Here is a 12,500-nt window from a genome sequence, read left to right as displayed (position 1 = left end):
CTATCTACCTACCTATCTATCTATCCAACATCTATCTATCTATCTAACTACCTATCCAGCATCTATCTATCTGTCTACCTATCCAACATCTATCTATTTATCTATCTATCTATCCATCCATCCATCCATCTTGATCCATCCATCGATCACGCTGTGAACACGACACACCCCTCAGGACAATCCCCGTCAGATTTCGCACAATTTCTAACACCTGCCGCTGATTAACAACTAGTACTAATACACAGCCATAATTTGACAAATCACACTATTAATCATTAGGGTCAGAAAACATTGACACCATAACATAATATACCCATTAAATAAGATACCCCCACCCCTCCCTCCCTTTCCTCCCTTTCCTCCCCCCCCCCTGGCGTCACAAACTCATCACAAAGTCTCTCAAACCCAAACCTTTATAGAAGTCTCGGGTTTCATTGATATATATTTTTTTTTCTACTATAAATCAGAGGCCATCTTAACTGATCGGTTAATCAAATCGAGTATGACGTAAAGCGGTTACTGGCGAAAAAAAAAAACAACAAAAAACCCCCAAAAAACAAAACCTAAAACAAACACATACACACCCAAACACACACCCACAAAACAAACACATACACACCCAAACACACACCCACAAAACAAACACATACACACCCAAACACACACCCACAAAACAAACACATACACACCCAAACACACACCCACAAAACAAACACATACACACCCAAACACACACCCACAAAACAAACACATACACACCCAAACACACACCCACAAAACAAACACATACACACCCAAACACACACCCACAAAACAAACACATACACACCCAAACACACACCCACAAAACAAACAACAACAAAAACACACGAACAACAAACGAAAAAAAAAGACAAAAAAAACAAAAAAACAAAAAAAAAAAAACAAAAAAAAAAAACCCCCAACACAAAACAAACAACAAACAAACCAAAAACAAACAAACAAGCGAAAAAAGTATTTGTCCAGCGCCCGAACGAACAGACGAGATGATAATAATAATATATAATATAATATAATATTAGCCACTCCCACGCCTCGTTCTGAAAAAAGTCCGCGAAATTAAAGGGGAGGCAAGAGAAAATCAGCTGATCGTTAAAATAGTAACAGAAAAGTGGAGGTGCTCGGCAATGAATGCAAGAAAGACATTTAAAACGCCGTAAAAATGTTTAAAAATCACTTAATGTTATAATTACCATCCATAACAACCTGTCAAATTCACATATGTAAGATGTCAAGCCAAAATTAATAATAAAATAATAAAGAACACGATTGACCGGTGGTCCGTTGACTACACATGCATACGAGTACCAGAAATATTTTGTAAACAATGTAACACAATATAATGTGTAAGTTTCAAAGCAAATGCAACCACAAATAACATCAAAGAACAATGTGGGACTACTGTTTTAATTTCATAAAACCAAACGTATATTTTCTGCCCCCGATATTGAACGTGTAGTTAGTATGTATCGTACAAACAACATTCGTTTAGACAGGTAGTCGGGATTCTAGCGCCAGTTTTATTTGGGCAACCATGATTGGGATTTCACTCAATGCACTTATTATTATTAATTATTATTATTATTATTATTATTATTATTATTATTATTATTATTATTATTATTATTATTATTATTATTATTATTATTATTATTATCATATAATAATAATAATAATAATAATAATAATAATAATAATAATAATAATAATAATAATAATAATAATAATAATAATAATAATAATAACAATAATAATAATAATAATAATAATAATAATAATAATAATAATAATAATAATAATAATAATAATAATAATAAGCAGTTGAAAGGATATAGTCTTTGGTGTATAAGTGCATATGTACAATATTTCTTATAATAAATGCTTCAAAACAAAACAAAACTAAAAAAAATAAATAAAGAATAAATGAATAAAAATATCTATTTGGGCATTTACTTACATTAATAGTCTTGAAAATCACAATCAAAATCCATGAAAATTAAATATCCCAAAATCCGAAGAAGACATGAATTTAATCCAAAATCCAACACAGGAATGTATTTTAATAGGAGACAGATATCCTATTAAAACCATAGCATTACTTGCAAACAACAATACCCCACTCTGTGTTTAACGGGCTTGTGGCCGTCACATTGTAAATTGTGGCCGCATTAGGGTAATCGGTGTCCTAAAGACTGACATACTGACATACAATCAATGAGAACTATAAAGAATCCATTCTAGAATTCAACTACAAACTGAAAAGCATGATAAATATCACTCTCTCAAATAATTTCCTTTGCTCAGGTTCACTCACACTCTCCTTTATTGCAAAACATTGATAAGTGAGATAAAGTTTGTATTTCAATTATAAACTTAATCACATAACCTAAATGATGGAGAATAAAAACAGCTAATTATAAAAATAATTCACAGATCAAATTATCTATTTGAACTCCGCATATTTAGCTTAATTACTCATTGACCATATATTTTTTTAAATGGCATTGTTTCATTTAAACAAGACCATGACGCTTATGCCTGGACCGGGTATTCACAAATTCTGCTTTTGTGTTCCACTTTTCGAATCGAATATATCTCTATCTTATCCGTTTATTTGCAAATTTTCTGCACTTTATAAATAAGACCATAACGCTTATGTCTGGACCGGTTGTTCGCAAATTCTGCCTTTGTGTTCCACTGTTCGATTAGAATTAATCTCTATTTTTTCCGTTTATTTGCAAAGTTTCTGCACTTTATAAATAAGACCATAGCGCTTATGTCTGGACCGGGCATTCGCAAATTCTGCTTTTGTGTTCCACTTTTCGAATCGAATTAATATCTAGTCTATCCGTTTATTTGCAAAGTTTCTGCATTTTATTAATAAGACCATAACGCTTATGTCTGGACCGGGCATTCGCAAATTCTGCTTTTGTGTTCCACTTTTCGAATCGAATTAATCTCTATTTTATCCGTTTATTTGCAAAGTTTCTAGATTTTATAAATAAGACCATAACGCTTATGTCTGGACCGGTTGTTCGCAGATTCTGCCTTTGTGTTCCACTGTTCGATTAGAATTAATCTGTTTTTTCCGTTTATTTGCAAAGTTTCTGCACTTTATAAATAAGACCATAGCGCTTATGTCTGGACCGGGCATTCGCAAATTCTGCTTTTGTGTTCCACTTTTCGAATCGAATTAATCTCTATTTTATCCGTCTATTTGCAAAGATTCTGTACTTTATAAATAGGACTATGACGCTTATGTCTGGACTGGGTATTCGCAAATTTTCCTTTTGTGTTCCACTTTTCGAATCGAAATAACATCTAGTCTATCCGTTTATTTGCAAAGTTTCTGCACTTTATAAATAAGACCATAACGCTTATGTCTGGACCGGGCATTCGCAGATTCTGCTTTTGTGTTCCACTTTTCGAATCAAATGAATCTCTATCTTATCCGTTTATTTGCAAAGTTTCTGCACTTTATAAATAAGACCATAGCGCTTATGTCTGGACCGGGCATTCGCAAATTCTGCTTTTGTGTTCCACTTTTCGAATCGAATTAATCTCTATCTTATCCGTTTATTTGCAAAGTTTCTGCACTTTATAAATAAGACCATAGCGCTTATGTCTGGACCGGGCATTCGCAAATTCTGCTTTTGTGTTCCACTTTTCGAATCGAATTAATCTCTATTTTATCCGTCTATTTGCAAAGATTCTGTACTTTATAAATAGGACTATGACGCTTATGTCTGGACTGGGTATTCGCAAATTTTCCTTTTGTGTTCCACTTTTCGAATCGAAATAACATCTAGTCTATCCGTTTATTTGCAAAGTTTCTGCACTTTATAAATAAGACCATAACGCTTATGTCTGGACCGGGCATTCGCAGATTCTGCTTTTGTGTTCCACTTTTCGAATCGAATGAATCTCTATCTTATCCGTTTATTTGCAAAGTTTCTGCACTTTATAAATAAGACCATAGCGCTTATGTCTGGACCGGGCATTCGCAAATTCTGCTTTTGTGTTCCACTTTTCGAATCGAATGAATCTCTATCTTATCCGTTTATTTGCAAAGTTTCTGCACTTTATAAATAAGACCATAGCGCTTATGTCTGGACCGGGCATTCGCAAATTCTGCTTTTGTGTTCCACTTTTCGAATCGAATGAATCTCTATCTTATCCGTTTATTTGCAAAGTTTCTGCACTTTATAAATAAGACCATAACGCTTATGTCTGGACCGGGCATTCGCAAATTCTGCTTTTGTGTTCCACTTTTCGAATCGAATGAATCTCTATCTTGTCCGTTTATTTTCAAAGTTTCTAGATTTTATAAATAAGACCATAACACTTATGTCTGGACCGGGCATTCGCAAATTCTGCTTTTGTGTTCCACTTTTCGAATCGAATTAATCTCTATTTTATCCGTTTATTTGCAAAGATTCTGCACTTTATAAATAAGACCATGACGCTTATGTCTGGACCGGGTATTCGCAAATTCTCCTTTTGTGTTTCACTTTTCGAATCGAATTAATATCTAGTCTATCCGTTTATTTGCAAAGTTTCTGCATTTTATAAATAATAATAATTGTTCAAAATTTTACCTTACACCCGATATTACAAGTACAAGTGAGCCAGGTGAAGAAGATTGTCAAACAGTGTGACAGATGAAATAGGAAGAGAGAGAGAGAGGGAGAGGGAGAGAGAGAGAGAGAGAGAGAGAGAGAGAGTGAGAGAGAGAGAGAGAGGGCAAGAGAGAGAGAGAGAGGGTAAGAGAGAGAGAGAGATATTCGTTTTTTGTTCAAAATCTCTCTCTCTCTCTCATTGCACAAGGTTGTGCTATTTACTACTATTTATCAAGAACAGCCAAGCTGGCAACCCAGTCTCTGTATAAACTAAGCAAGATGGCAACAGGGACCTCGCTCCTTATCCAATGCCGAAGCTTTAGTTTGAGTCAAACGGTTTTGTTAAAAAAACCCACCCAAAATAAGTTCGTGTCGTAAGTGATGGAAGTTGAAGTCGGCTTATTATAAAATCGTTTTTATGGTCTGTTTGGATTACCCTTTTTAAATAGAAAAAGTGAATATATCATAAACTTGAAGAATAGGCAAGCTAAATGAAATTTAAATCGACTGATTAAATGAGTACGCGAGGCTGAGTTGCGAACGACTACTGTGTTCCGACATTCCGATCCCAGTGTCATTCATGTTCACCGTACCGTGTTACTGTCTACACACTACACTGCATTGTTAGTGACTGGTCATGTCTTTTTTGTTTGTATGTTTTACGCAAGCTTAATAAAAATTAAATTGACTGATTAAATGAATACGTGAGGCAGAGTTGCGAACGACTCATGGGTTCCGACATTCCGATCCCAGTGTCAGTCATGTTCACCGTACTGTGTTACTGTCTACACACTACACGGCATTGTTAGTGACTGGTCATGCCTGTTTTGTTTGTATGTTTCTTTTAATATGGGTCAATTTACAAAGAATAATAATAGAAATGTTCAAAACAAAAACTAGATTCACTATTACGTGCCTGTAATGAAGTGCTTTCCACAAACCGTGAGCGAGAATGATGGTGGAGGTAATGGCAACCATGTGGGTTTGTTATTGTTTCCTACCTCCGTCAACCCGCGCATCCGGTTGCGCACCCACGCTGATTCTGACCAATAATATTATTATGTGTCATAATATGTAACACGTCCCGTCCCAAACGAACGTGACGACGGGGGGAAATTGTGCCCTCAGGGAAGAGGAGATGATGATCGTCACCATCAGCCCAATCAACGCAGTCAGTGTCCTGTATTCTCTATTGTCAGACGCATCTTACATTACATTACATTTTAGGACTTCATATACTCTATAGATAGAATGCGCTTGGCCAAGGAGTTCACAACATTGCCATCCGGAAGTATAACGGACCAACACACAAAACTGTGTGTAACCATGAACGTTTATAGTCAGGTTAATACAGTTCAGTGAGCATTACTCATAAACGCGGAGTCAAAAAACAATAACAAAGACCTGAGTGACGTCATCTGCATACTATCTATAGATAGAATGCGCTTGGCCAAGGAGTTCACAACATTGCCATCCGGAAGTATAACGGACCAACACACAAACTCTGTGTAACCATCAACTTTTATAGTCTGGTTAAAACAGTTTAGTGAGAACAACTCACAAACGCGGATGGCAAAAACAATAACAAAGGCCTGAGTGACGTCATCTGCATACTATCTATAACTTTACGAAGGTCACGATCTCACTCGCCAAGACCTACCGATGCGATGCGTTTAGTTTAAAAACTCACAACATCCACCAGGCGGGTATAACGCACCACCAGCACATAAAACGTGTAACCGTAAAACGTTTCTAGACCAGATAGTATGATTAAAATAAAATTTAGTAAGAACTCCTCATAAAAATGGCTGGATAAAAACGATAACAACAGAGCTGAGTGACGTCAATTTCGTTCCTTCTATAATTAAGCCTTGAGCTGATCAACCCACTCAACCCTAACATCGACTATATCCGTTGTTTACCCCGGGTTACTTTTACCCCTATGCCCTCTTTATTATTTTTTTTCTGAGACAAATTATAGGCGTATTATCAAAAATAAAGTTATTAATTTTTACTTAATTTTTACATGTCAATGGTAGCTGAATAAAACTATCTATGTACATGCTCAATTTTAATACATTTTTTTCCAATTTTGAAAAGTAGTAAAAATCTCTAGGATTGAGTGAGTTAAACACTTTGTAATTATTTATTATTTAAACATTTCTTTAATCATAAAACATTTGATTCAAATAACATCGCCCGATTAACGTGAATCCTGACTTGTCAACAGTCTCAAATTTGAGATTTGGAAAAACGCGTATTCTATGGTTTTTGAGACAATTCATTGATGAGTCGGAGACGATGTTTTTATCCATGGCTTTGTGAAGAAAAAGTATTTCGGCCAAAATGACCCCCCCCCCCTTTCTTCTCAGAGCAAAAGACAAAAAAAACAAAAAAAAAAAAAAAAAAAAACAAACAAAAACAACGAAAAGCAAAAAAAAAACAAAAATTATTATAAATAAATTAAAAAACAAAACGAAAGGAAAACAAGAAAATACCCCCCCCCCCCCTACACCAACAAAAACAACAGCAACAAATTAACAAAAATTAAAAGAAAAATACATTAAAAAACCAACGAGAAAACAAGTGTTTTGTCATAGTGCAATGAATGGCGATAGTGAATTAATGTCAATACGTGGGGTCATTTCATTTCTCATCGCGATCGTCCCCAGTGACCTCGGTAAAAGTACTGTAGCCTTAACATGGCGATGACCATGACGATGACGATGTTTATAGGATGACCGTGAAGATGATGATGATGAAGGTGAAGATGATGATGATGACGGTGATGATGATGATGATGATAATGACGATGATGATGATGATGATGATGATGATGATGATGACGACGACGATGATGATGATGATAATGATGACGATGATGATGATGATGATGATGATGACGGTGAAGATGATGATGATGATGACGGTGAAGATGATGATGATGATGATGATGATGATGATGATGATGATGATGATGACGGTGAAGATGATGATGATGATGACGGTGAAGATGATGATGATGAGGGATGAGATGATGATATGATGACGATGATGACTGATATGATGAGATGATGACGAGACTGAACGACGACGAACGACGATGATGATGATGATAATGACGATGATGATGATGATGATGATGATGATGATGACGACGACGACGATGATGATGATGATGATGATGATGATAATGATGACGATGATGATGATGATGATGATGATGATGATGATGATGACTACTACTACGATGACGACGATTGTGAAGAAGAAGAAGAAGAAGAAGAAGAAGAAGAAGAAGAAGAAGAAGAAGAAGAAGAAGAAGAAGAAGAAGAAGAAGAAGAAGAAGAAGAAGATGATGATGATGATGATGACGGCAATGGGGAAAACTATAACTATAATGTTCATGATAGTGCTGTTGATGGTGATGAGGTAGTTGGTATGGTGAAGATGAAGATGATGATGATGATGATGATAGTGACGACGACAACGACGTCGATAAAAATGCAGACCATAATAACAATAATATGTTACATGTCACCCCCGGGGGGTCATCACCAACGACGGCCTGACACCTTTCAAGCGTCTACTGCTACCGCGGTGACTGAGATTTCCCCTGGACAAAGTTGAGGGTTTAGCTAGGGCAATGCTATGGTTTAGGGCCTACAGCAGTCGTCGTAAAACGACTATCTGGACCTGATTATTATTATGGGGGGTCGCTGAAAACTAAACCAGTCATTCCCCTTAGGTGAACTCGGAACTGTGTAGGTATTTATTATTATTATTATTATTTGCGCACTGTTGTAGTCAATGAAAAAAGGGGGGCACGACCAGTGGTGATGGTTTTGTTGTTGTTGTTGATGATGATGATGATGATGATGATGATGATGACGATAATTATGATGATGCTCATGATGATGATGATTATGACCGTGGTGGTGACTAATGAGGATGATGAAGTCCCAGGTTTGAGAGTTTTAGACGGGAAAAGGGTCGTTTTAATCAATCGAAATCTGAGGGACGAGTTTTCTGGCCAAAATTTTAAAAGCGTGTTTTTTAAAAATTGCTTCTCTCTCTCTCTCTCTCTCTCTCTCTCTCTCTCTCTCTCTCTCTCTCTCTCTCTCTCTCTCTCTCTCTCCCTCCCCCCCCCCCGCCCCAATTCAAAGTACAGCAGAATAGAAGCAAACGCATCACCTCAGTTGAATCCTTGTTGATAAAGGCCACCCTATAGATAGAATGCGCTTGGCCAAGGAGTTCACAACATTGCCATCCGGAAGTATAACGGACCAACACACAAACTCTGTGTAACCTTGAACGTTTATAGTCGGGTTAATACAGTTTAGTGAGATCAACTCACAAACGCGGATGGCAAAAACAATAACAAAGGCCTGAGTGACGTCATCTTCGAACTATCTATAGATAGTATGCAGATGACGTCACTCAGGCCTTTGTTATTGTTTGTTTATCGTTTTTTTTGCCATTCACATTTATGAGTAATTCTCACTTAACTGTATTATTATCCAGACTATAGAAGTTCATGGTTACACAATAGGTTTGTGTGTTGGCCAGTTCTACTTCCGGGTGGCAATGTTGTGAGCTTCTTAGTCAAGCGCATACTATCTATAACTACAATAATAAGCAGTCAGCCAGACTATCTCAGCGTGCACATCTACTTATAACCCTTGCGTCGTGCAGTATCCGTCACTAACCCCCCCCCTCCATCCAATCCCCCCAATCCTTCCTATTTCCTTTATCCTCAAATATCCCTCCGCGCAATATATTATGCAGTCTGCAGTGCATACTGGTCATTGTATGACCACTGAACTATTACTAAGGGCAAGGAGGGGGGTGGGGGGGGGGGGGAGATGGAGGTCGCTGTCCTCAGATGTTGGTGGGTCATTCCTATTATGTAGTATAAGGCCTGCATCGATCAGATAATTATATTATCTGGCCCATTGCAGTTAGTTGGCAATTTGCGAGATCAAATCCAGAGTTTACTAGTTCGTCATCGTTACCAATCTCCACCACAATCGTTATTATTATTATTATTATTATGATTATTATTATTATTATTATTATTATTATTATTATTATTATTATTATTATTATTATTATTATTATGATTATGATTATGATTATGATTATGATTATTATTATTATTATGATTATTATTATTATCATTATTATTTATTATTATTATTATTATTATTATTATTATTATATTATTATTATTATTATTATTATTATTATTATTATTATTATTGTATCACCTGCATCGTGTCTGCCATCACAAACATCCCTATCTATCAGAAAAAGCACGAGCATCGCCACCATAACCAGATTGTGAGTTTGTCAGTGCGAGATATATATATATATATATATATATATATATATATATATATATATATATATATATATATATATAAGAGGAGAGAGATGAGAGAGAGAGTAAGAGATGAAATTTGAGAGAGAGAGAGATAAGAGAGAGAGAAGATAGAGATAGAGAGAGATAAGGGGAGAGAGAAAAGCGAGAGAGAGAGGAGATAGAGAGAGAGATGAGAGTAGAGGGATAGAGATAGAGAGAGATGAGAGAGAGATAGAGAGAGAGATAGAGATGAGAGAGAGATATATATGAAGAGGGAGGGATGACAGAAAGATGAGAGAGAGAGATAGAGAGAGAGGAGAGAGAAGAGAGAGAGAGATTTAGAGAGAGAGATAGAGAGAGAGAGAGAGATGATAGAGAGAGTAGAGATAGAGAAAAGAGAGAGAGGATGAAGAGAGATGAGAAGTGAGAAGAGAGAGAGAGAGAGAGAGAGAGAGAGAGAGAAGAGAGAATGAGTGTGCCCATCGTCCCGTGTCATGACAAGCCAAAAGTAAATCCCGTTGTGTTTTATGACAGATTGCTGGACGGACGGACGGACGGACTGACGTCTTGCATACATTTATTATGGTTCGGTTCTGACGGACACGGAGCCTGTCTCCATGCTGCATACAGGACAGGATGAAATCCCTGACACAGCACAGCACAGCACAGTAGTCTCTGTCGACAGGTCTGTCCATACAGGACCAGTAGTCTGTGTGTCTGTCGCTCTAGCCTGTCTGTCGGTCGGTCGGTCGGGTCCACAGACCAGACAACAGCTACTTTTTAGTGGCTAATCGTCCCTGGTTGCATAACAAAAAAGAAAATGGCGGCGCTCGACCTCTCGTGTTCAGATTCTTTGAGTTCCCTATATGCCATGTCAATCATGTAGACATACTTTGATGATATAAGCCTACCCTTTGATGTCTGCAGTCGCCTTTTCGTTTTCTACGGTCACTCATGGCTAAACAGCCGTCAACAATGAACTGAACCATCGTTGAAACACCGGAAGAAGCTCCTGTATTCTCTATGGTCGGGTCTGCCTATTTTGGTGCAGCAATGAGGTCTAGTCTAGGACTTCATATAGATAGGTCGAAGATGACGTCACTCAGGTCTTTGTTATTGTTTTTTGCCATCCGCGTTTATAAGTAATGCTCACTGAACTGTATTAACCCGACTATAAACGTTCATGGATACACACAGTTTTGTGTGTTGGTCCGTTTTACTTCCGGATGGCAATGTTATGAGCTTCTTAGCCAAGCGCATACTATCTATTTTGGTGCGGCAGTGAGGTCTAGTCTAGGACTTCATAAATAAATAAATAAATAAATTAATTAATATATATAAAAATTAAAAATATATAATATATAAATAAAGATAAATAGATAAATAAATGAATAAATAAAGTTAAAAAATAAATAAATAACTAAATTAATTAATTAATTAATTCATTAGTTAATTAATTAATAAATATACAAATAAATACAATGCAACAGGAATTCTAGCCGTGCAGAATTTTGTGTAAGAGAAATAGTTAGAAATCAAATGACAAGCAACGATGCGATGCGATGCGATATAACCGAACAAGAGGAGAGAAGACACGGGTTTCCATGTAACGATCGATTGTAGCTGACAATAGACAACCTTCATACAGGAACACCTCGTTATACCGACACGTTTGGAGCCTTGGTAAAGTTGTCGATATAACGGTATAACGGATATAATATAATACAGCCTGCAGACGTGACAAAGGCATCAAATTCAAAACACAAAATGAATTAAAAGTGTCTCTCTCTCTCTCTCTCTCTCTCACACACACCCACACACACACACACACACACAAAACAAAACAACAACAAAAACCGCACGCGATTTCCATCCATATCGTTATGAATTTAGTATTACTGATTCAGAATTAACTGATTGATCCAGTGTTGTTTAATTTGGACAAGGCTCTACTCCATTAATTAAAAAAAATGACATCATTTCCACGAATTCCCATTCAAATTTTAAGGTTTAAAAAACAAATACGAACCTGTAAAATAAAAAAAAATAAGGGGAGAGAGAGAGAGAGAGAGAGAGAGAGAGAGAGAGAGAGAGAGAGAGAGAGAGAGAGATATCCGAATTTAGCCAATTCTGGCTTTAAACAATTTTTTTTTAATGTGCACGACAAAATCGCATTTACACAGTTGTACATCGAACGAGTGAAATCCTAGTCCATCGTCTTTCAGTTGGCGGCGATATAGCAACAGTAGGGGCTGGGAGAGGACGTAATAACGGGATTTCCCTGTATCCGTATTGTTATTGCTGACGTGACCAATAAATGTTGTGTCTACGATCAAGAGAAAGCATGTGTGGTTACCAAGTCAAATATGCCTTAACATCTTTAGCGTTTGGATGGGAAGATTAAGAAGGAATTCGGTATATATTTTACATATATATATATATATATATATATATATATATATATATATATTAATATA

General features: G+C 36.5%; 1 protein-coding gene across 9 annotated transcripts in view; it reads right to left on the bottom strand.

The window, feature by feature from the left end:
• LOC144956755 (uncharacterized) overlaps positions 1–12,500 on the bottom strand; it is a 214,479-nt gene that overhangs the window by 71,483 nt on the left and 130,496 nt on the right. The window contains exon 1 of one of the 9 annotated variants that reach the window (XM_078887447.1): positions 1,997–2,078. The exons of the other annotated variants lie outside the window; for them this stretch is intronic. Within the exon in view, the coding sequence (XP_078743573.1) occupies positions 1,997–1,998 (2 nt within the window). The 5' untranslated portion in view covers positions 1,999–2,078. Of the gene's footprint in view, positions 1–1,996; positions 2,079–12,500 lie in introns of those variants that run through there. 9 annotated transcript variants of the gene reach the window in all.

The sequence above is a fragment of the Berghia stephanieae genome, chromosome 11 (genome assembly GCF_034508935.2).
Source record: "Berghia stephanieae isolate SIO BIC M18660-M18661 chromosome 11, UCSD_Bste_1.3, whole genome shotgun sequence".
Taxonomy (NCBI): domain Eukaryota; kingdom Metazoa; phylum Mollusca; class Gastropoda; order Nudibranchia; family Aeolidiidae; genus Berghia; species Berghia stephanieae.
The sequence above is the reverse complement of the archived record's forward strand: the minus strand, read 5'-3'. Positions and strand labels throughout refer to the sequence as shown.